Raw genomic sequence first — 26,430 nt, forward strand, 5'->3', positions numbered from 1 at the left:
TTTTAGGCTGGGGGGGCTCCCCATAACGTGGGGCTCCCTATCCTGAGAATACCAGCCTTCACCCGTGTGGCTTTATCCTGGCTGTTATCAAAATTGGGGGGGGGGGCACACGCCGATTTTTTTTAAATTATTTATTGTACTGCACTACATAGACCCGCCCACCGGCGGCTGTGATTGGTTGCAGTGAGACAGCTGTCACTCAGCGTGGGGTCGCATCTGAATGCAACCAATCATGGGCGCCAGTGGGCGGTGGAAGCAGTGAATTCGAGATGGAATAATGAGCGGCCGGCATTTTCAAAAGCAGGAGATGTCGCCAGAGCAATGTGACAGCTGTGCAGCGCCGCACCCGTTATCGGTGAGTATGAAAGAGGGGTTGAGAGGGAGAGACCGACATCTACAGAGATGGAGAGAGACCGGCAGACAGAGGGAGGCCAGAAATGAATTCACATCTCATCTGAGCATGCTCAGATTAAAAAACGGATCCATCACTGGAATGCGTTTTTTTTCCGGATGACGCCGGATCCGGCGCCCATAGGCTTCCATTATACAACATCCCGGATGGTGCCGGATCCGTCTTGGTCTGTTTTTTTGCTGGAGACAAAAACGCTGCATGCTGCGTCCTTTCCGGCAGCCGGACCAAGAGAATTCGCCGGATTCGGCGGTCGCCGCATGCAACACAAGGCCATCCGACACAATCCGGCGTTAATACAAGTCAATGGGGAATAAAACAGATCCGTCACCGGATCCGTTTTATCCGTTTTTCGACATATTGTGCCTGACGGCAAAAAACGGATGTGTGGAAGCAGCCTTAGTGGTGAGAGCACGTATACAACCACTGATCAGTGTATACTGAGCAATGACTAAAACCTCATCGGGGCCATCCCTATGACTGAAAGCCGGACACAGTCATATTATATGTTTATAACCACATGTAAATATTTCTTAGCTATTTTGTAACACTTCTTATTTTGTATATATGGCAGATTTTTACCTGGTCGGGGCTGTCAGGTTGGTCTAAATCAGATCATTTAGATATATTGGATGGTAGCCAAATTGGATGGTAAGACTGCAGTCCGAATGCAATTGACGCAGAGTCAATAATGAGCCTGGGTAAAAATGCAAATACCATAAGTTTATGGAACAAATCACTCTCATATTTATACACAGGTAGGTGTGTAGACGTGTATGTGTGGACGTGTTAGGCATAGTCCATCATGATCTAATAAGTATGATCTAATATTACGCGTGACATCTGCAGTTTCTGATCAATATGCTGAATGTAGCAATAATTGTGCTTAGCAGCTTGTTTATTAGTAATAAAATCATAGTTGTGCCCGGTACAAGCTGGTTCTTGTGTAAAAGTCACGGGAGAGTCTGCAGGTCATCGTGACAAATTAAACTGTATTATCTATAGTGGTTTCTGGAAAAGGGGTCTTACTGCCCTATCAGGGCTAATAACGGAGGTTTGGATTCACAGTAGTATTTTCCTATATCTCACATATTCCGAGGGTGGGGGTCGGGGGGGGGGGGGGTCAGTTCAGTATTTAAGTATTTTTAATTTACTTCTTAGCAGTGACCACATGGCCTCTGTGTATGGGAGAGGAAGCACAGTCAGCTCTTTCCACCTTGAAAATAAGACCTACCCGGAAATTAAGCCCTAGTGGGATTTTTTTAATGCTTTTTTGACTATACTATAATTAAAATATAAGCCCTACTCTAAAAATAAGCCTTAGTTGCGTTTCCATAGGGAAGTGTCGAAGCATCTAAAAAAGTTAAAGAATACAGCAGGACTCTTCATCAAAGAAAGCAGACTGACCCCCCAAAAGAAAAATCGAACTTACCAGACCCCAAACAATTACAGTTGACAAGTACCGATGGTGTCTGGGCTCTCACACAGAGATCTGTGTCAGTGTCAGGTCCCTTGCTGTTCCAGCTGCATTGCACCGCAGAGCTGTGTATATAGTGACCGAGAAGGCAGAGGCAGTAATAAACTGTATCTGCCTTATGTAGAGATGGACGGATTTCCTCTCCGTTGCTACATGTTTGTGTATAGATGCACTGCTATGTAATGAGATTGTAGAACATCACTGCAGAGTAGGAGTCAGATGACCCGGATGCTTAACCCCTTCACCTCCGGCCAATTTTTCGGGGGGGTTTTATTGTTTTTTTCACTCCCCTTCTTCTGAGAGCTGTAACTTTTTTATTTTTCAGTCAATTTTGCCATGTGGGGCTTGTTTTTTGTGGAACAAGTTCTAATTTTCAATGAATCCATGAATTTTACCATATAGTGTACTGGAAAACAGGAAAAAAATTCCAAATGCAGAAAAAATGCAAAAAAAAGTGTGATTGCATGATTGTTTTTCAGATATTTTATTCTCTGTGTTTACTATATAGAAAATCGGATGTGTCGGTGTGTTGCCTGAGGTTGGTACAAGTTCGTAGACCTCAAACATGAATAGGTTTACTTTTATCTAAGGGGCTAAAAAAATCAAAAGTTTGTCTAAAAAAGTGGTGCACATTTTGCGCCATTTTCCGCAACCCATAGTGTTCCCATGATCTATGGCTCAGTGACAGCTTATTTTTTGTGTCTCGAGCTTATGTTTTTAATGGTACCTTTTTGCACAGATACCACAGTTTGATCGCCTGTTATCGCATTTTGTTCAAAATTTACAGCAACCAAAAAACGTAATTTTGGCGTTTGCCATTTTTGCCGCTATGTTATCAATCAGATGAATTGGTTTGATATTTTGGTAGATCAGGCCTTTCTGAACGCGGCGATACCAAATGTGTGTATATTTTTAATTTTTTTTAACCCTTTCATTGTCAATGGGGTGAAAGGAGCGTGAGTTTAACTTTAAGGGTTTTTTTTTTTTATTTTTGAAAACTTTATTTTTTACTTATTTTTATTTTACTAGTTCCCCTAGGGGGCTATAAGGATCAGCAGTCTGATCACTTATTCATGTCTCCCGATCCGAACAGCAGCGGTCAGATCAGGAAAAATACTGATCTCCTGTAACCTGCAGTACTTGGCTGCTTGTTACAGGACCTAAGGCTATGTGCGCACGTGTGCGCTCTGCACTGCACCTAAAAGGTGCGCTTCAGAGCGCAGCTGAAAAGCTCCGTTCTGAAGCGCATGGTGCCGGCGAGAACGTGCGCTCTGCCTGCAGCTCCTGCCATAGACAGAGCAGGGGCTGCCGGCATAGCGCACGGAAGAAGTGACATGTCACTTCTTAGAACGCAGCGATTCGGGCAGCAGCTGAATCGCTGTGTTCTAATATGCCATGTGCGCACGGCCCCTGCACAATCTCCATAGACTGTGCAGGGGACGCAGGACGCATGCAGTTACGCTGAGCTACAAAGCGCAGCGTAACTGCATGAATTACGCACACGTACACACATAGCCTAAGTCATGTGAGCTACAGAAGTCATCATAGGACCTATACTACCCTGACAACCATCAGATCCACATTATCAGGTCACGTGACCTCCGGTGGAGGCCTATGAGTAAAGTTTTATGGAGATTGCGATTATACTGGGTCTGTCATTTTGACAGCGCCATTTATGGGTTAACAGGCATCGTACCTCCTAGGCACACATCTCAGCTGTACAAATCAGCTGAGATGTGCGCCTATCTCCGCCAGCTGCCGGCAGCAGCAAGAGGGAATTAACACTATGACAGCTGGGACTTAATTTTACTGCCCGCGGTCGTTAAGGGGTTAAAGTCTACGAGCACCGAAACCAGTTTAGAATATCTAAACTTTATTTACATAATTTTTCTAGTTTAGGAGTGAAATATAATGTGGGCACATTTTATAATTGGGATAATTTTCACTATTTTGCTGCCTTCATACAAGAAATGGGTGGTAAATTGTGTGCGTCAGCGAGTGCACAGATCCGTACGACATGTGTGGCCCCTCTTCTTCCGTAAGACACAAGAATACATCGAATCCTAATTCCATTCCCCGTTCTTAACCGAAAAACTGGGAAATTATTTATTTTTGCACTTTTGTATTTTCAACCACAGATCTGCCAAAGATTTATGTCTGTGTGTGACGGGGCCTTTATTCCGAGAGCAATTACTCTTTTATTTTTCCATTCAGATTGTCGTATGAAGGATTGTGGGGTTTTTTTTTATAAAGATAATGTGCTACTTTTATCGGTCGGTTTTACTACTTACATAGCACATTTCATGTTGAATTTTTTTTCCTACTCAAATGATATCTCACGTCCCTTATCTCCATTAATTTTCCATATGGGCTCATCTCCTTCCCATTCAGGTCCTTACAATATCGGATCCTCTCAGTGGATTTATTCTATATAAGAGAATTCTCCTGATTGCCCCGTGAAGGATGGATATGGACAGGGACAAGATGGCGGAGAGGATATTACACCTCACCCTAGAGATCCTCTTCCGGCTTACTGGAGAGGTGAGAGATTCTGATGACGTCACATTACATCATTCTTATCTATGGGAATAACAGATGGACAGAACTGGAGAGGTGAGGACTCTGGAAATGTCTGGAGTGAGATTTATTACTGTGTCTCTCCATAACCAGGATTACACAGTAGTGAAGAAGACCTCTAGTGAGCGCTGTCAGGCCCCTGTGTCTGAGGGATGGGGAAGACCCCTGAGCCCAATCACGGGGCCTCCACCTCACCCCCCGATACATGAGGACATCAATGACCAGAAGATCCTAGAACTCACCTACAAGATGATTGAGCTGCTGACTGGAGAGGTGACACTGCTGGGAATGCTGGGACATTATACAGTAACGCTATGAAGGGATCGGGGGTGACGGTATCATTGTATGTGTCAGGTTCCTATAAGGTGTCAGGACGTCACCGTCTATTTCTCCATGGAGGAGTGGGAGTATTTAGAAGGACACAAAGATCTGTACAAGGACGTCATGATGGAGGATCCCCAGCCCCTCACATCACCAGGTAATAGACAGGACTAAATACACACGGGCTATAATTATCTGTATGTAAGGAATGAATTCAGTCCCTGTATGTGTCTCCTCCAGTTCTATCCAGTAAGAGGACAACACCAGAGAGATGTCCCCGTCCTCTTCTCCCACAGGACTGTAAACAAGAAGATCCCGATGTTCCTCAGGATGTGTCTCCTCCGGCTCTATCCAGTAAGAGATATCTACTCATGTACTTTCTGCACTCATTTTGTGATTACATTTTTAGGCTTTCTGCTCTGGGTTTTTTTCAGCTGTATTTTCTTTGCTTCTGCTTCTTCTGCTGTTTGTTTCTAGTCCCTTCTCTATGTTGTTATGAAGGAAACTCAAAAACCTGCAGAGGGTTCATGAATACCAATGTATGTAAAGCGCTGTGGAATTAATAGCGCTATATAAATGAATAAAATTATTATTATTAATTAATACCCTGTTTCCCTGAAAAGACGACCTACACCGAAAATAAGCCCTAGCATGATTTTATGGGATTTTTGGAGAATGGTTGAAATATTAGCCTTACTCCAAAAATAAGCCCTAGTTACAGTCAGAGCCAACGTTGGGAGGAGTCAAACTGCGCAATTTCTCAGGATCCCCACTCTTAGGGTCCCCATCAGTTGTATTCTGAGGTTGATTGTTTAAGGACCTTTGATGATTTCAAAGTCATGTGACATGATGTAACCAAAGGTCTCTTAATTGCAGGAGTGTAAATGAACTGAACAAAAGACAGGCTGGCATGCAGGACTGGCATTAGTGGAAAGGGAGAGCAAACTGGGCAATTTCACAGGGCCCCCATTCTCCTAAGGGCCCCAGTGTTTATATGCTGATTATAGGACTGCTTAAAAACCTTTTCGACATCACGTCATGTGACCAAAGGTGTTAATTGCAGAAGTATAAAGGTGAAGAGGAGACAGGCTGGTGTGTGTGTTCACGACAATTTTAATCAGCTTTGCCAAAATGAGCAAAGCTCGGCCAGAACAAGGGTGTGATACCACCGCTTCTCTAATTCTTAACAAACTGCGGCATTCCCTATGCCAAAAATCTCACTCCAGTCCCTGACGTAATTTTTCAGTGTACATCGTCACAATCGTTGTCCCGGACAACCCCGTTAAATATCTGACATCTGTCTGTAACTATTTTATTTTCGAAAAAAAAATCTCTTTGAAAATGTCTGTTGTGGATCAATGTTGCAAGGAGATTTTTGCAGATTTTACCAACTGTCATGGCGGCGTCAGGATCTATGGAAATGATAGATTCTTGTACGTTGCATGTTAACTTCTCTGATGTCTGTGAGCAGCGCAGGGAGATGCAGGCGTCAAACCATAGACTTGGGCAGGCTAACAAGAGTAAGGGTTACTTTACACGCTGCAACATTGCTAGCATTTGCTAGCGATGTCGAGTGAGATTGCACCCGCCCCCGTCACACGGCCGATATGTGGTGATCGCTGCCGTAGTGAACATTATCGCTACGGCAGCGTCACACGCACATACCTGCTCTGCGACGTTGCTGTGACCGGCGAACCACCTCCTTTCTAAGGGGGCGGTTCGTTCAGCGTCACAGCAACGTCACAACAGCGTCACTGAACCGCCGCCCAATAGAAAAGGAGTGGAGGAGATGAGCGGCCGGAACATGCCGCCCACTTCCTTCCTTCCTCCTTTTCCGTTGGACGGAGGTAAGGAGATGTTTGTCGTTCCAGCGGCGTCACACATAGCGATGTGTGCTGCCGCAGGAACGACAGACAAAATCGGACCTGCAGCAGCACCGATATTATGGAAGTGAACAACTTGTCAACGAGCAACGATTTTGCACGTTTTTGCGATCGTTGATCGTCGCTCATTTGTGTTACACGCTGCGATGTCGCTACCGGTGCCGGATGTGTGTCACTAACGACGAGACCCCGACGATATATCGGCAGCGATGTCGCAGCGTGTAAAGTACCCCTTATTCTCTGCGGGGCTGCTTGTTAATGTCTTTGATCCCATGCTGTAGAGGAGAAGGTATAATTTGCTCCCCTCCTGTATATACTGGCTGGATTATTTCATTAATGCCAGCTATAGCTTACCTATACTGCTCTGGTCAGGTGTTGTGATCCAGACTTACGGGTGGTTATTGGGCACTATTACTGTGACCTGTTGTGGTATTAACCCTTGTTGTCTTTTTGTTGCTGCCTTCCTGCTCTTGCTTTTCTCCTTAGTCTTTCACTGTTTATTTCTGTGAGTTTGCAATGTGTTTCATCTGTCTTAATCTGTGTTTCCCGTCTGTCTTATTCTGTGTTTCCATCATATTCCTACCCCTTCCTTCCCTGGGGGATTACAGATTAGATCTAATCAGCAGAATAGTAAGACACGAGACTCCAGCATCTCCATCTTCAGGGGTAATCCAGAGGTTAGGAATAGCTTAGGGTCACTTAGCGTGAGGGACAGTATAGGAGCACTTTGTCCCTCATTATCATGCAGTCATATTGTAACAACAGTACAGATTATTTACTGTAGCACATTCCAGAGAACTTGTGCTAGGAATGGGAGATCCGAATTAACGAAGATGTAACAGATGTCAAAATTGGCCAACAGATTAAGAATACATTTTTTCCTAATTTAATTTCTGATGTTATGGTTTAAAAAAATAAATTAACTTTCAAGATATCATTAAAAAATAATAACATTGTGTTTATTTTTAGCAGATGACTGTATTGGGAGTTCAGATGGCTCTCTAATATCTTCAGAATTTATAACAGATGATGACTGTATGACACATGATACATATGAAGAGCATGATGTTGTCCCAAATATACCTCCAGTCCTTCATCGGAAAGCGATATCATCTGATCTTTTCAAACAAGACCAAAATTCCAATCATCAAAAAACTCTCACTGGGAAGAAGTCATTTTCATGTTCAGAGTGTGGAAAATGTTTTAGTGAGAAATCAGGCCTTGTTAGGCATCAGAAAATTCACACAGGGGAGAAGCCATATTTATGTTCAGAGTGTGGAAAATGTTTTATTCAGAAATTCGAACTTGTTTGGCATCAAAGATCTCACACAGGGGAAAAGCCATTTTCATGTTCAGAGTGTGGGAAATGTTTTATTCGGAAATCAGATCTTGTTATGCATCAGAAAATTCACAAAGGGGAAAAGCCATTTTCATGTTCAGAGTGTGGGAAATGTTTTAGTCATAAATCATATCTTGTTACTCATCAAAAAATTCACATAGGGGAGAAGCCATTTTCATGTTCGGAGTGTGGAAAATGTTTTATTCAGAAATCAAACCTTATTTCGCATCAGAAAATTCACAAAGGGGAAAAGCCATTTTCATGTTCAGAGTGTGGAAAATGTTTTAGTCATAAATCACATCTTGTTACTCATCAAAAAATTCACATAGGCGAGAAGCCATTTTCATGTTCGGAGTGTGGAAAATGTTTTATTCAGAAATCACATCTTGTTACTCATCAGAAAATTCACAAAGGGGAGAAGCCATTTTCATGTTCAGAGTGTGGGAAATGTTTTATTCGGAAATCAGAACTTGTTGGGCATCAGAAAGTTCACACCGGGGAGAAGCCATTTTCATGTACAGAATGTGGGAAATGTTTTATTCAGAAATCAAACCTTGTTTCGCATCAGAAAGTTCACACAGGGGAGAAGCCATTTTCATGTTCAGAGTGTGGTAAATGTTTTATTCAGAAATCAAAACTTGTTATGCATCAGAAAATTCACACAGGGGAGAAGCCATTTTCATGTTCAGAGTGTGGGAAATGTTTTATTCGGAAATCAGAACTTGTTGGGCATCAGAAAGTTCACACCGGGGAGAAGCCATTTTCATGTACAGAATGTGGGAAATGTTTTATTCAGAAATCAAACCTTGTTTCGCATCAGAAAGTTCACACAGGGGAGAAGCCATTTTCATGTTCAGAGTGTGGTAAATGTTTTATTCAGAAATCAAAACTTGTTATGCATCAGAAAATTCACACAGGGGAGAAGCCATTTTCATGTTCAGAGTGTGGGACATGTTTTATTCAGAAATCATCCCTTGTTACACATCAGAAAATTCACACAGGGGAGAAGCCATTTTCATGTTCAGAGTGTGGGAAATGTTTTATTCGGAAATCATCCCTTGTTACACATCAGAAAATTCACGTAGGGAGAATCCATTTTCATGTTCAGAATGTGGGAAATGTCTAATTGGAAAACAGAGTACAAGTAAGGCTCAGCATCACCAATTAGCAGTTGCTCGTACGAAAAAAAGTAAGGCAAATGAGAGAATTCCAGCACACTGACTACCCCAAATGAAGTAAAGAGACTTAGATTATGCTGTGTTCATTTTTATTGTTGAAAAAAATTATTTCAAAGTGCTGTGCATGGAACTGTCCACAAAAAGTTGACGTTTCAGCCAACAGCCCTTCGTCAGACTGGACTTATCTATATATAAAGTGATAAATAAAAAAAATAAACAATCATAGTACATAAGTTGTAGTAATACAAACATTTGTAAATATTTTTACAGTACAACAGTACATCTCGTCAGAAATAACAATTGGTAATGAATGAAACAAAAACGACTACAGGAATCACAATATACCTCATCTTGTACATATACGGTACATAATTTATAATATGGTAGTATTACCTAACAATAGAGAGGCAAAGCAAATTTCAAATGAAGAAAAATAGTGACACGAGGTAGGCCTGTGTAATAGCAACAATTGGTAGTTACAAAAGTGAACAGGTGATGGCGGAAAGGAGCAGGCTGCCAGATAATAGGATAAAAGGTACAAAAAGAAATAATGAAAATGGGAATAGATGATAATGAAGTGGGCTCACCAAATGTAGATATTGCCTGTGGAACCCATTAGAATGATTTCACTCCACTATGTAAATAACGGTAACATAGAGACAAAAGCCATAAAATTGTAAGGGAATAATACGTAGTATATTAGACCTAGTACTAAAAATACTATTGTATATAACGGTAAATTCAGGGTAATAGCATGTTGCTCTAACTAGTTACAAGAGATGCAATTACTAGCATGTATGACAAAAAATCATATCTGGGGGAAGTTATAAGTTAAAATCATTACCTGCAAAAGTACTATATGGATGTGATCATCATAACACGGATGGATAACAGTGTACTATGTGGCTGTAGTAGGGAAATGAGGAATAATACAATTGGATTAGCCAAGAGGCGACTGGAAAAAAGAAAGAGAAATAAAGGAAGAAAAAGGGGAAAGGAAGGGGATATATAATATAATAAAAGTATATATTTTTTAGTACCTTATGGAATGCTCAATATATGTAGCAGAAAGGGAGGGAAGGAGTGCACCACAATAGCATCTACATATATAGTCAAGGGTGCTGGAATGCAATGGAATTAATAGTAGCCACAAGGAGAAAAAGACATTGCACATATCCGCACAACCTAAATAAATTGTCAAAACCTTTATTAGTACACTTATATACAGTAAAACACCATTAAAACCGTGAACCATAAAACCAACGACCTGGCACCCACAATTGTTACAATGCAGACCGTTAAATAACCGTACAATCTATTAATACATTGCCAAAATCAGATAGGCCCGCGTCCCCCAATTGAGCATGGTATGCAAGTTCCAGCAAAAAAGAAGGTCACATGAATGGCGGTTTGAAACAGTTATATATGGTGACAATTTTGTGCAACATAGAATGCTACACCTGAACGCAAGGAAATCACATACACAATATATGATGCCATATATGAAGTGTTACCCCAAGAGTACTTAAAAGGGGTCTATGGCTGTAAGGCTAATATAAAACCTAAGCCAGTGGCAACAAAAATAATTACATGCAATAATACAGCAATAATACAGCATAGGCAGCACAATCCCACACCCAAATAGCAGCAATGATACACCAATTGGTTATATCACCCCCAAGGGAGGGGGAGGAGGGGAGGCTGTACCTATAAAGCTAATAGATCGGGAGGAGCAGACCGTGGCAAGGCACGTGGGTGCACGAGGATTCCCACGCGTATCGCCGCCGCTGCGGCTTCGTCAGGGAAAGAAAGTGTAAGTGTACTGAATTTGAGGAGTATTTAAGGTAAAATAAGGTCAGTCACCTGTGTCATGACGCTGGTGCAGGCGCGGTCCGGACCGTGTGTGTCATCAGTGGCGCATGCGCAGAAGAACATGGACGGCGAGTCAACTGGGTCATGAATGCACAAAATGCTGTGCCTGTGAGCGCATGCGTGGAGGCTCAACGTACTAATAAGGCACACTGTCGCGCCGTTGTCCAGCACAGCTGGTACCCCCATCACACTCACATGAAATAACATTGTGCTCAGAATACATACATAGAATACAAGTCTGTACTGCTGGCACGATCTATATAGTGCCACACGATGAAGAGATCAGTACCACTATCCCTTATGTATGTAATAAGTACTGTGCTGTTATGCAGCAAGGCTAATGCCCACACTGTTAATGCAAATGATCAAAATTACTATTGTCATCCAGTGAGGGTGCTATTGGTATCATCAATTAGCCATAGTGAGTTAGTAGAACGGGGTGGGGAGGAGGGGAGGAGGGAAGGGGGGGAAGGGTGGGGGGGGGGGGAGAGGAAGGAAGGGGGGAGGGGAAGGGGGAGGGGAAGGAAGAGAAAACCTCTAGCTGAAAAACATATACTTTACGCGGGATCGACCTGTAAACACCAATTTCAATGGATGGTCCCACATTATCCTGGTGTATATTTATAAATATATGTTCGACCCACTATGAAACATGACCAATAATGATCAGAGTTATACTGGAGGCCAACAAAATATATGGAACTAAATGCCTTTTATCTTATATCTCAGAGGCATAGGAAAACAACTCCCAATCGGAAGATTCTGTGACATATATGTGTACGCAATTATGCATGCGATATCCAAGGGTCAAGGCATACCGCATGCACAATAGAAAATTGCTCCCACAAGGGTCCAATTCACAAGAACCCCTGAGGGGGATGTCCCACATTAAAACATAAAGTGTGCACGGGGAGGGGGGACGGGGGAGGGAGAGAAGGAAGAAGGGGGGGGGGGGAAGGAAGGAGAGGGGCAGGGAAGGAAGGAGGAATGTTGCATGACCAAGGCTCTTCAATAGAAGTGCATGGGGTCCTTACTTATCATGTTACAAGGCCATTTAAGGGGGTCCAAGGAAAAAAGGAGATCAAAGGACAACCCAGCTTGAATTTATGTCACAACCAGGTCACAAGGCCCTAAAGGGTAACCACCGTAGCAAGAGTCTCCAAAAAGATCAATATAGTCCAGAAAGAAGTCTCCAATGCTGCAATCATGTTATCCCATGTCAGCGTCTTGTTTACTCCCTAAGGAGTGTGCTCCATGGGGTAAGAGTCATAGTTGTCTATTCCTAGTCATGGACCACGGCAAAGGTATCCGGAGTGGCAACCGAATGCCAAAATTGTAGAGTAGACCAACAACAGTAACCATCCAGATGATATCAGGGCCAAGCAGTCCAGTGGTGGCCAAAGGTCGTAAATTCCTCAAGGATATCCATGTGCCGATTAGGAATCCAAAGAGACCAAGGAAACAGAGGAACTCCAGTGATTTAGATGACGATCTGTGATGGAACCGGAACCACCGAGGTACCCAACGAGGAACTCTATGACAGGCATATAGAAAAGGTCACTGTTACAAACATATACATGCCCATCTAGACATCTGCAGCCGCATGGTGTCTGTACCAATAAATCCTCCCACCCTGATGATAAGAAAGCGATCTAGAGCAGCTCCAAAATCAATGGAAAGCCATACCTGCGTGTAGTAAATTAACCCAGGAATCCTGTGAACAGCAACTCTTCATTTAGGCCTGATGGAGAAACAGAATGCAAATTGAAAATCCACTTAGATTCCTGTTGTAGCAGCCATCTATGACATGTGCCACCTCTGCCATTTCCAAAGTACTTTTGCAACCCAAAAATACGTGTGCCCGACGTGCTACTCCGGTGGTATGTCATAAAGTGGGAAGCAACTGGGGTGATGGTTTTACCCTTCCTTATATCCGATGGTGCGAGATTGATCGTCGAGAAATGTTTTTGAATCCTCTTACGAAGCTCCTGTGTTGTCTGTCCCACATATACTAAATTGCACGGGCAAATCAAGCAGTAGATTACATTCCGCGTTTTGCAATTTATATATCCAGTGAGGGCATAATCCTTGTTATCATATGGGTTGTTAAAAACATTGGACGTAGGCAACATGTGGCTACAGATATTACATTCGCCGCATGGAAAAGATCCTTTTAGGACCACACCACGATTGAGCCTAGTCATAGGTCTCACCAAATGGCTCCTTGTGATGAGATCCCTCAAGTTCGGGGCCCGTCGGGCTGTAATCTGAGGGCGCTGATGTACCATATCTGATGTCTGTGTATCTAAAGTTAACACAGACCAACGATTTTGTAGTATGCTCCTAATTTCCCCCCACTGATCATTAAAGGTGGTAATAAACCTCACCTTTCCATCAGTGCGCTTTGGGGTGGTCTTGATCAGGGAAGCTTGTGTCTCAGATGAAGCCCGTTGGTATGCCTTGGACAGCACTCTCCTGGGATATCCACGGGAACGGAACCTATTGGTGAGTAGAACCGCCTGTTGGTGAAAATCTTGGTCGTTTGAACAATTTCGTCTCACACGAAGGTACTGACCCGTTGGTACTCCATTTTTCACGTGATGTGGATGGAAGCTGTGGAATTCTAACAGACTGTTAGTAGCTGTCTGCTTTCTGTATAGGGTCGTCATCAATTGGTCCCCTTTAGTTGAAACAAGCAAATCCAGAAAGGGCACTGTAGAGGATGAGATCTGATGAGTCAAGAAGATGTTATAAGAGTTCTCATTCAACATTGCAATGAACTCATCACATTCTTCTTTGGACCCTGACCATATAAAGAATATGTCATCGATATATCTGTACCAATGACTGACCTTGCTGCAGAAGATGTCTAATACAGAAACCTGTGTGGCCTCCCACCAACCCAAAAATAGGTTGGCGAAGGCCGGCGCACAGCGAACCCCCATTGCAACGCCCGAGACTTGTCTGTAGAAATTTCTATCAAAAAGAAAATAATTGTGCTTGAGCACAAAGTCCAGTAGATCTATGAGGAAAGAATCATGCATGCGGTCCGAACGTGCCTGATTATCCAAAAAATACGAGACCGCATGCATGCCGTCCTCATGCCCTATGTTGGAATATAGGGACTCTACATCGCAGGTTACCAATAGTGCCTGCGATGGGAGTGTGACCTTTCTACAGATATCTATAAAGCTGGAAGTGTCTTGCACAAAGGATGGCAACCGAGTAGTCATGGGCTGCAAAAAGAAGTCTACATAAATACTCGCCTTCTCGCCCAAGCTGCCTATACTGGCAACGATGGGTCTTCCCGGTGGTGAGGTGATAGATTTATGTACTTTTGGCAGCATGTAGAAGGTCGGGATAATGGGATGCTCAACCCACATGAATGCTTTCTCATCTGTAGAAATGATACCAACTTGATGCGCCCTGTCCAACAGGCGATAGAATTTGGTCATAAAGGAGGCAGTGGGATCTGACGGCAGCCTGCTATAATAAGCCGGATTGTTGAGTTGCCTATAGGCCTCATCCAAATACATGTTTATAGGCCAGATCACCACGTTGCCTCCTTTATCCGCCTCCTTAATAACCAGATGGCTATTAGTTTTCAAATTGTTGATAGCCTTTCTCTCCAACACAGTAAGATTGGGGGCCCTAGGATTACCTGCCGGCAAGTTCAAAAAATCATTCTTGACCAATTCAAAAAATAATTTAATTGAAGGTGCTATTGAGAATGAAGGAGTGACACTGGACTTGTTTTTATAAGGGAACTTACCCCTGCTGGTGTCACTATCACTCTCCTGCAGGAGTCCCAATAAGTCACGAAAAACCTGCTGCTCATCTGGTTCCAATGAATCTATGGCTTCTGGTTTTTTGAAAAGGACCTGGAGTGTTAATCTCCTGCAAAAGAGGTACAGATCTTTGATCAATGTAAATTTATCCAATCTGTAAGTTGGTGAAAAAGTAAGCCCTTTCCTCAAAACCGAAACTTCATGAGGGGACAAGACATAATCAGATAGGTTAATTACCTGCAAGGTGTCCTGTTTCTCCTGGGTGGTCATAGGTGGTCTCAATTCCGTTGTTTTGGTCTCGCTCCGAATCTGTAATGGTTCGTTTGTTTGCGAGTTCTGGTCGTTCTTCTTGTGAACACACCTCCTACGGCCCCCTCGTCTGGTCCGGTATCCGGATCGCTGCCGGTAACGGACAAAAAATCACTGGAGCTGGTGTCCCTTGAGGCCCTACGATCTTCCTGGTTATTCGGGAACGTCCTAGTGAACCTGGTGTTACGGGCATTGCCCCTGTGTTTCCATTTGAAGATAGTCTTGTTATCAAAGTCCATACGATCTCTTTGGAATTTCTTCCGCTTTTTATCGATAATCTCTTGTTCATATCGGTCTATGGTCTCTTTAAGCTTGCCCTGAAATTCTAGGACCCCCGTTTGGTTATCCAATTTACTCAATTTTGTCTCCAAATCCTTGATATTAGTTTTGGTTGTAGCCAAAAGGGTCCTATCGTGCTCTAACAGCATATTTATAAGGATGCCGGAACACTTCAGGAGTCCCTGCTCCCAGGTATCTTGAAAGGCCAGGGACGGCTCCCATGCTGGGAAAATAGAGACCCGTAACCCTCGTGGAACAATGCCAGCCTTGAGGTACTCCTCAAGGCTGCGTATGTTCCACCATAATCTTACGCCCGTCCTGTGTGCTGAGGTTAAATCTGAGGTCAAAATAGAAAACTCGTCTGTGGGCTGATGGAGTGACCCCCCCGCCAAAAACACACTTCCCGACTGCGCCTGCCATGCGGCCTCACGAGAGTCCCAATCCATGGGAATTTCACAACAGCGTCACGAACAGGTGACAAATAGTAGAATATAATTAATCACAGTGCCACCACAATAGATGGTGTGCTACTCCAAGAAGGCCTGTACCAGGCTCAATATGTATAGCAAGAAAGGGAGGGAAGGAGTGCACCACAATAGCATCTACATATATAGTCAAGGGTGCTGGAATGCAATGGAATTAATAGTAGCCACAAGGAGAAAAAGACATTGCACATATCCGCACAACCTAAATAAATTGTCAAAACCTTTATTAGTACACTTATATACAGTAAAACACCATTAAAACCGTGAACCATAAAACCAACGACCTGGCACCCACAATTGTTACAATGCAGACCGTTAAATAACCGTACAATCTATTAATACATTGCCAAAATCAGATAGGCCCGCGTCCCCCAATTGAGCATGGTATGCAAGTTCCAGCAAAAAAGAAGGTCACATGAATGGCGGTTTGAAACAGTTATATATGGTGACAATTTTGTGCAACATAGAATGCTACACCTGAACGCAAGGAAATCACATACACAATATATGATGCCATATATGAAGTGTTACCCCAAGAGTACTTAAAAGGGGTCTATGGCTGTAAGGCTAATATAAAACCTAAGCCAGTGGCAACAAAAATAATTACATGCAATAATACAGCAATAATACAGCATAGGCAGCACAATCCCACACCCAAATAGCAGCAATGATACCAATAGCACCCTCACTGGATGACAATAGTAATTTTGATCATTTGCATTAACAGTGTGGGCATTAGCCTTGCTGCATAACAGCACAGTACTTATTACATACATAAGGGATAGTGGTACTGATCTCTTCATCGTGTGGCACTATATAGATCGTGCCAGCAGTACAGACTTGTATTCTATGTATGTATTCTGAGCACAATGTTATTTCATGTGAGTGTGATGGGGGTACCAGCTGTGCTGGACAACGGCGCGACAGTGTGCCTTATTAGTACGTTGAGCCTCCACGCATGCGCTCACAGGCACAGCATTTTGTGCATTCATGACCCAGTTGACTCGCCGTCCATGTTCTTCTGCGCATGCGCCACTGATGACACACACGGTCCGGACCGCGCCTGCACCAGCGTCATGACACAGGTGACTGACCTTATTTTACCTTAAATACTCCTCAAATTCAGTACACTTACACTTTCTTTCCCTGACGAAGCCGCAGCGGCGGCGATACGCGTGGGAATCCTCGTGCACCCACGTGCCTTGCCACGGTCTGCTCCTCCCGATCTATTAGCTTTATAGGTACAGCCTCCCCTCCTCCCCCTCCCTTGGGGGTGATATAACCAATTGGTGTATCATTGCTGCTATTTGGGTGTGGGATTGTGCTGCCTATGCTGTATTATTGCTGTATTATTGCATGTAATTATTTTTGTTGCCACTGGCTTAGGTTTTATATTAGCCTTACAGCCATAGACCCCTTTTAAGTACTCTTGGGGTAACACTTCATATATGGCATCATATATTGTGTATGTGATTTCCTTGCGTTCAGGTGTAGCATTCTATGTTGCACAAAATTGTCACCATATATAACTGTTTCAAACCGCCATTCATGTGACCTTCTTTTTTGCTGGAACTTGCATACCATGCTCAATTGGGGGACGCGGGCCTATCTGATTTTGGCAATGTATTAATAGATTGTACGGTTATTTAACGGTCTGCATTGTAACAATTGTGGGTGCCAGGTCGTTGGTTTTATGGTTCACGGTTTTAATGGTGTTTTACTGTATATAAGTGTACTAATAAAGGTTTTGACAATTTATTTAGGTTGTGCGGATATGTGCAATGTCTTTTTCTCCTTGTGGCTACAATATATGTAGCAGAAGGAAAATTATATCATGAATAATATTCAAATCCCACCATGTGAATCTGTATGATTGTAAAAGAGCTAGGACTAAGCCAGCATGTCTCCTGTAAAATATGTTATATCAATAAAATGTATATCCATTCACTTTTGGGAGCTAACAAGCATGGAAAAAGAATAAGGAAGAAATAGTTATGTAATACCTAATGCTGATGACACATAAGTAAGGCAAGGAAGTATCTTATATGCAAGGGTGAAGTCTGGGTCCCACTATATGGCTTCCATTAAGATAAAGAACAGAACATTAAAAAGAAGGATCACCAACAGGGATAAGATACCTGCATAGTAAACATTAGGCAGCCTGAACTTACCAGGATGAAATGGGGGAACGTGGAACTTGCCTACATGCCTCCTGCAATGTGCGAGGTTGCTTCAGTTTGTGTTACTTTGGAAACAATGGTAGAAGAGTCCTCATCATTCTAGGAGAGAGTGGAAAAATTAGTTTGCGACATTGATAATTCCGTAATTTTTATGACTAGGGGCCGAGAGCTGGAGCCAAAATAATTCAGTTCAGAGCACAAGTAAGGCTCAGCGTCACCGATTGGCCGGTGCTCGGAAGAAAAATGTAAGGCAAATGAGAGAATTCCGGCACACTGACTACCACAAATGAAGTAAAGAGACTTAGATTATGCTGTGTTCATTTTTATTGTTGAAAAAAATTATTTCAAAGTGCTGTATATGGAACTGTCCACAAAAAGTCAACGTTTCGGCCAACAGGCCTTCGTCAGACTGGACTTTATCTAGATATAAAGTGATAAAAAAACCAATCATAGAACATAAGTTGTAGTAATACAAACATGTGTAAATATTTTTACAGTACAACAGTACATCTCGTCAGAAATAACAATTGGTAATGAATGAAACAAAAACTTGTTGGGCATCAAAGATCTCACACCGAGGAGAAGCCAATGTCATGTTCAGAGTGTGGGAAATGTTTTATTCAGAAATCAGACCTTGTTAGACATCAAAAATTCACACGGGGAGAAGTCATTTTCATGTTCAGAATGGGAAATGTTTTAATTGGAAATCAGAACTTCTTGTGCATCAAAGACCTCACACAGTTGAGATAGCAGGGACAATTGTAATATCCACTTTTAAAGATCGTGAACATTGTTCTGTCTCATGGTTTTCGGCTTTGGTTTGTACTGTGTGATTTAGGGAAGAACTAGCTTGACTACTAACTTCTGTAGTGGAGCCCAGTGTAAGAGGCGGCTGTTTTGCAGAGGATCTCACAGAGACTATTATTAAAAAGTCTAAAAAATTACAAAGAGACAGGGAGCATTATCATGTACTATCCAAACAGGATATTACTCAACCTACTCCGAAAAACCCTACTATTGGTGAGCTAAAAAACTCCACCGTGACTGGTTCTAACCACACAGGGGTTTTCACCAACAGTAGATATAAGAAGACTAGATTTCAGCAATTCAGTAGAATTAGATCACATTCTGCTGATCCTAGTGTGTCATCTCCACTACTAGCCACTGTTTGAGACAATGGTTCACAAAACATTTGTTAGAAACGGGAGAATTTTCTCTCTCAGGATGATTGGATCTGCAGCCGTGTCGCATGTGGAGACGCTTGACAAACCAAGACAGACAAGTCTTTTAAAGTGTGTAAAAATAGATAAGAGATTACATAAAAGGGGAATTACACAATAGGTTAATTACACAATAGGGGGATGTTTTGGGCTAATTACATGTTCCCAGAGTAATTCATCAATTTTGACATATGTGTGACAAGCATTTTATAATTTTCTGGGAATCGACATTCTTTTGGCTAAATTTGACCTTAGTAATTACCGTATATTATTCCAGGAAATTAAGGAATAAAAAGATATAGTGGAGAAAATCCTGCCAAGGACACATACAGTCATATGAAAAAGTTTGGGCACCCCTATTAATGTTAACCTTTTCTCTTTATCACAATTTGGGTTTTTGCAACAGCCATTTCAGTTTCATATTTCTAATAACTGATGGACTCAGTAATATGTCTGGATTGAAATGAGGTTTATTGTACTAACAGAAAATGTGCAATCCGCATTTAAACAAAATTTGACTGCTTCAAAAGTATGGGCACATCAACATAAAAGTGACATTAATATTTTGTAGATCCTCCTTTTGCAAAAATAACCGCCTCTAGTCGCTTCCTGTAGCTTTTAATGAATTCCTGGATGAAGGTATATTTGACCATTCCTGTTTACAAAAGAATTCCAGTTCAGTTAAGTTTGATGGTCGCCGAGCATGGACAGCACGCTTCAAATCATCCCACAGATGTTCAATGATATTCAGGTCTGGGGACTGGGATGGCCATTCCAGAACATTGTAATTGTTCCTCTGCATGAATGCCTGAGTAGATTTGGAGCAGTGTTTTGAATCATTGTCTTGCTGAAATATCCATCCCTGCGTAACTTCAACTACGTCACTGATTCTTGCAAATTATTGTCAAGAATCTGCTGATACTGAGTTGAATCCATGCGACCCTCAACTTTAACAAGATTCCCAGTTCCGGCATTGGCCACACAGCCCCAAAGCATGATGGAACCTCCACCACCTGTGGGTAGCAAGTGCTTTTCTTGGAATGCCGTGTTTTTTTTGCCTCCATTCATAACGCCTTTTTGTATGAGCAAACAACTCAATTTTTGTTTCATCAGTCCACAGGACCTTCTTACAAAATGTAACTGGCTTGTCCAAATGTGCTTTTGCATACCTCAGGCGACTCTGTTTGTGGCGTGCTTGCAGAAACGGCTTCTTTCGCATCACTCTCCCATTGTTGACCGATGCACATTGACACCATCTGCAGCAAGATGATGCTGCAGGTCTTTGGAGGTGGTCTGTGGATTGTCCTTGACTGTTCTCACCATTCTTCTTCTCTGCCTTTCTGATATTTTTCTTGGCTTGCCACTTCTGGGCTTAACAAGAACTGTACCTGTGTTCTTCCATTTTCTTACTATGTTCCTCACAGTGGAAACTGACAGTTTAAATCTCTGAGACAACTTTTTGTACCTTCCCCTGAACAACTATGTTGAATAATCTTTGTTTTCAGATCATTTGAGAGTTGTTTTGAGGAGCCCATAATGCCACTCTTCATAGGAGATTAAAATTGGAGAACAGCTTGCAAGTGGCCACTTTAAATACCTTTTCTCATGATTAGATACACCTGCCTATGAAGTTCAAAGCTCAATGAGGTTACAAAACCAATATAGTGCTTTAGTAAGTCAGTAAAAAGTAGTTTGGAGTGTTCAAATCAAGAAATTGATAAGGGTGCCCATACTTTTACACCGGTCAAATTTTGTTTAAATGCGGATTGCACATTTTCCTTTAGTACAATAAACTTCATTTCAATCCAGAAATATTACTCAGTCCATCAGTTATTAGATATATGAAACTGAAATAGCTGTTGCAAAAACCCAAATTGTTGTAAAGAAGAAAGGTTAACATTAATAGGGGTGCCCAAACTTTTTCATATGACTGTATCTTGCACAACATGGTCATTACATGAGAATAAGAGAGAATAAAACATAATCATCTTTTAACTGGCTAGAGTATGTGTAGCAGACTATAGACAAAATGGCTGAAGAAAACAAAACGGTGTCTACTTTAACAATTCCCCTCTTTATTATGTTCTTATTCTATGCTACATATCCCTACCTATCAGTAGGTCTGCAGAGTTGCCCTACTTCACAATACACAAGGTTTTCCCTACACATATTATGGGGTACTACCATTCAGACATACCCTGTAAGTCGACCTACCCTTTTTCCCTATGCCTACCCTTTTTTTCCAGGACCACATGACAGCACCACAGGAGGTTGCTTCCTCCGCCCTCTACAGGGACAGGAACACAAGAGGTTAAAAACCCCGCCCCTTCCCAACCTCTCCAGTGTTTTTTCCTGTCCCTGTACAGGACGGACGTAGGAACTTACCGGGATGTACGGGGTCCAGGTGGATCGGGGGGGGGGTCTCTGCTCTCTCTCCTTCCAACCTGTCAAGATGCCCCAGGCAGACACCACGCAGCGCGGGGTTCCTCAGCCACGCCGGTTGAGCAGGAGCTCCCGGCGCCTGTCGCTTCCCTCCGAGGGGAGGGCTCTCGGCCTCCTGCCACAGCGATGCTTCCGGGCGCGGTGTGGAGACGGACGCCGGCGCATGGGCGGACACCGGCGCATGCGCAGATGCCGCACTTCCGATTTCCGGGTTAGTGCGGCCCTGGAGTTTTGCCGCGAATTTCAAATCTGAAGTTCGGACGGCAGGACTGCGACCTGGCACCTTCACTCAGGTAATAAAAACCTGGTAGGGGGGGGAGTACATTGTTTTTCGTTAGGCTCCGCACTCCAGCGCTGCCTGTGATGGATGAAAAAGAAAGTTCAGACACTAAAGCCCCTAAGGATGCCCAGGTCTCTGTAAGTGTCAGCCCTTCAAGGTTTCATTGCCCTGTAGTCAGGAGACTTGTCTGATCCTTGTTATTTTTTGCAGGGTGGAGGTTCTTCTGTGGGTTCTGGCACCATCCCCAAAAAGAAATGTACCACTAAAGTTAGGCCTTGTGCGGTGTGTGATGCAAAACTCCCAGACGCTTATGTTAAGAAGCTCTGCGAGACCTGCATTGCAAAGTTGATATCTGAGGAACAAACTACCCTCCTGACAGACATGAGATCCATGATACGGGAGGAGGTTCAGGCTGTCATGACGAGCCACCCACCAGAGCCCTCGGCGCCTCCTAAAAAACGTCCACGCCGAGTCCTCGGAGGAAGATGATATGTCCAGGAACTCCGACTCCCCAGGGGAAGATGAGGTCCTGGGTTCCTTGCCAGAGGAAGAGCGGCGTTACTTATTTTCCGCAGGCGACACGGATGAATTACTCCGTGCCGTACGGAAAACTATGATGGTGGAGGATACGGAACCTCGAGCCATACAGGATGAAATGTTTGGGGGACCCCGGTCTCAGCGCCACAGGGTCTTTCCAGTAAATCACCACATGCGTGCGATGATCCTGGACGAGTGGGAGGAGGCGGAGAAACGATTGATTGTTCCCAGGGACTTCAAAGCCAGACTGCCGTTTGAACCCGATGACAAAGAATAGGAGGACGTTCCTAAAATTGATGTCCCCGTAGCGAAAGTCACACGGAAGATGTCAATCCCGTTTGAGGACTCCTTGGGTCTCAGGGACCCAATGGATAGGAAGGCTGATGGCCTTCTTAAAAAGGCTTGGGAGGCTTCTGCAGCCAACATTAAAGCCAACATTGCCGCTACTTTCGTGGCACGGTCTATGTTTTGTTGGTTGTCAGACCTGGAATCTCAAATTTGGGATAATCTCCCTAGGGACGCCATTTTGGACTCCCTTCCTATGTTAAAACTGGCGACCGGATTCATGGCAGACGCCTCCGCTGAGTCGGTGCGGTTTTCTGCCAGGAATGAGGCCCTTACTAATTCAACCCGCAGGGCCATATGGTTGAAAACCTGGTCGGGGGACGGAGCATCTAAGAATAAGCTGTGCTCCATCCCTTTTTCGGGTGCCCGGGTGTTCGGTCCTGCTCTAGACGAAATTCTAGAGAAGGCTTCCGATAAAAAGGGCGGTTTCCCAGAGGTCAGAGCTCCCCGTCCTCTCCACTCCCAGCGTTTTGTCCCTCTAGGCAAGACTATAGAGGCAGGGGTAAGGCGGGCAGATGGGGTTTCCACAAGGGAGGACCAGATAGGCAACCCCCCTTCGAACCCAGAAGGAAGCCAGATAGATCCTGACGCCATTATCGGGGGGAGGCTCAGCAAGTTTTTGGGACACTGGCAGCAGATAACCTCCAATCCGTGGGTCCTTCAAGTGGTGGGGGAGGGTCTACGGATAAAATTTTCAGGGACCCCCCCAAACAGGTTCATCCTGACGAAACCCCAGTCGCGGTCCCTTACCAACCGCCTCTGGTTGGATGTAGATTCCTTACTGCACATCGGGGCAATTCTCCCGATTCCAGTCTCAGAACAGTTCCTGGGCCACTATTCTTCCCTATTCTCTGTTGCCAAACCCTCCGGAGAATTCTGAACGATCATAAATTTAAAGCCCCTCAATCTGTGGGTCCGGTACAAACGATTCCGGATGGAATCAATAAAGTCTACCATTCCCCTCCTCAACACGCACTCAGTCATGGCCACGGTAGATCTGAATATCGCATATTACCACATAGCCATTCACCCACACTCTCAGAAATACCTGGGATTTGCATTAGAGAGGGACAGGATATTGTATCATTTCCAGTTCTGGTGCCTTCCATTCGGCCTCTTTTCTGCCTCCAGGGTGTTCACGAAGATAATGACGGAAGTAGTGGCACACCTGAGAATATCCAATGTTTCCATCGTCCCTTACTTGGACGACCTTCTGCTGTTGGCGGACTCCCCGGAGGAACTCTCCCGGACGATCACCACCACCTTGACATTACTGACATCTCTCGGTGGGGTCATAAACGATCAAAACAAACTTAGATAATAGTATAATGCCTCAAGCATATGGACAAATATTGGAATATACAATGAAAAATGCTACTTGCTAATTTGAACATGTGAATAATGAATTGCATACCTGCCATGAATATTAGGAAAAAGGAGATATTTAGCAATCGCATTGATCAATGTAACTGAGCCCCAAGGCCTCGTCAAGGCATATCTCTATATTGGGGTCCCTAGCTCTGTGACCCTAACTGTGTGTCATCTCATTGCAATTAAAAACTGCTATGGGTGGAGAGGGGTAACTAAGGACTTTCTTATATAGGAGATGGAAAAAACATGGCCGAAAGGGGCGGAGCTGTGTTCACATTCAGAAAAAAAAACAAAAAACTACATATAACTGAATAGGATAACTGAAGTGAGCACTAATATATATATTATGAGTGCAAGCCAAAAATTACATACTATATACGGATAAGGCTGCACATCAAACTTAGATAATAGTATAATGCCTCAAGCATATGGACAAATATTGGAATATACAATGAAAAATGCTACTTGCTAATTTGAACATGTGAATAATGAATTGCATACCTGCCATGAATATTAGGAAAAAGGAGATATTTAGCAATCGCATTGATCAATGTAACTGAGCCCCAAGGCCTCGTCAAGGCATATCTCTATATTGGGGTCCCTAGCTCTGTGACCCTAACTGTGTGTCATCTCATTGCAATTAAAAACTGCTATGGGTGGAGAGGGGTAACTAAGGACTTTCTTATATAGGAGATGGAAAAAACATGGCCGAAAGGGGCGGAGCTGTGTTCACATTCAGAAAAAAAAAAAAACTACATATAACTGAATAGGATAACTGAAGTGAGCACTAATATATATATTATGAGTGCAAGCCAAAAATTACATACTATATACGGATAAGGCTGCACATCAAACTTAGATAATAGTATAATGCCTCAAGCATATGGACAAATATTGGAATATACAATGAAAAATGCTACTTGCTAATTTGAACATGTGAATAATGAATTGCATACCTGCCATGAATATTAGGAAAAAGGAGATATTTAGCAATCGCATTGATCAATGTAACTGAGCCCCAAGGCCTCGTCAAGGCATATCTCTATATTGGGGTCCCTAGCTCTGTGACCCTAACTGTGTGTCATCTCATTGCAATTAAAAACTGCTATGGGTGGAGAGGGGTAACTAAGGACTTTCTTATATAGGAGATGGAAAAAACATGGCCGAAAGGGGCGGAGCTGTGTTCACATTCAGAAAAAAAAAAACTACATATAACTGAATAGGATAACTGAAGTGAGCACTAATATATATATTATGAGTGCAAGCCAAAAATTACATACTATATACGGATAAGGCTGCACATCAAACTTAGATAATAGTATAATGCCTCAAGCATATGGACAAATATTGGAATCAGTTATCCTATTCAGTTATATGTAGTTTTTTTCTGAATGTGAACACAGCTCCGCCCCTTTCGGCCATGTTTTTTCCATCTCCTATATAAGAAAGTCCTTAGTTACCCCTCTCCACCCATAGCAGTTTTTAATTGCAATGAGATGACACACAGTTAGGGTCACAGAGCTAGGGACCCCAATATAGAGATATGCCTTGACGAGGCCTTGGGGCTCAGTTACATTGATCAATGCGATTGCTAAATATCTCCTTTTTCCTAATATTCATGGCAGGTATGCAATTCATTATTCACATGTTCAAATTAGCAAGTAGCATTTTTCATTGTATATTCCAATATTTGTCCATATGCTTGAGGCATTATACTATTATCTAAGTTTGATGTGCAGCCTTATCCGTATATAGTATGTAATTTTTGGCTTGCACTCATAATATATATATTAGTGCTCACTTCAGTTATCCTATTCAGTTATATGTAGTTTTTTTTTTTTTCTGAATGTGAACACAGCTCCGCCCCTTTCGGCCATGTTTTTTCCATCTCCTATATAAGAAAGTCCTTAGTTACCCCTCTCCACCCATAGCAGTTTTTAATTGCAATGAGATGACACACAGTTAGGGTCACAGAGCTAGGGACCCCAATATAGAGATATGCCTTGACGAGGCCTTGGGGCTCAGTTACATTGATCAATGCGATTGCTAAATATCTCCTTTTTCCTAATATTCATGGCAGGTATGCAATTCATTATTCACATGTTCAAATTAGCAAGTAGCATTTTTCATTGTATATT

The 26,430-nt window shown here is 43.0% G+C and overlaps 1 protein-coding gene across 1 annotated transcript in view; it reads left to right on the plus strand.

Moving 5' to 3' along the window:
• The window catches only part of LOC142259332 (uncharacterized), a 68,333-nt gene extending 58,265 nt beyond the window's left edge, over positions 1-10,068 (plus strand). Inside the window, 5 exon segments of the mRNA XM_075331798.1 lie at positions 4,575-4,736; positions 4,818-4,941; positions 5,025-5,138; positions 7,637-9,085; positions 9,088-10,068. Of these exon segments, the coding sequence (XP_075187913.1) occupies positions 4,575-4,736; positions 4,818-4,941; positions 5,025-5,138; positions 7,637-9,085; positions 9,088-9,227 (1,989 nt within the window). The 3' untranslated portion in view covers positions 9,228-10,068.
• The last annotated feature ends 16,362 nt before the right edge of the window (positions 10,069-26,430 follow it).

This window comes from Anomaloglossus baeobatrachus (genome assembly GCF_048569485.1).
Source record: "Anomaloglossus baeobatrachus isolate aAnoBae1 chromosome 5 unlocalized genomic scaffold, aAnoBae1.hap1 SUPER_5_unloc_8, whole genome shotgun sequence".
NCBI classification, from domain to species: Eukaryota; Metazoa; Chordata; class Amphibia; order Anura; family Aromobatidae; genus Anomaloglossus; species Anomaloglossus baeobatrachus.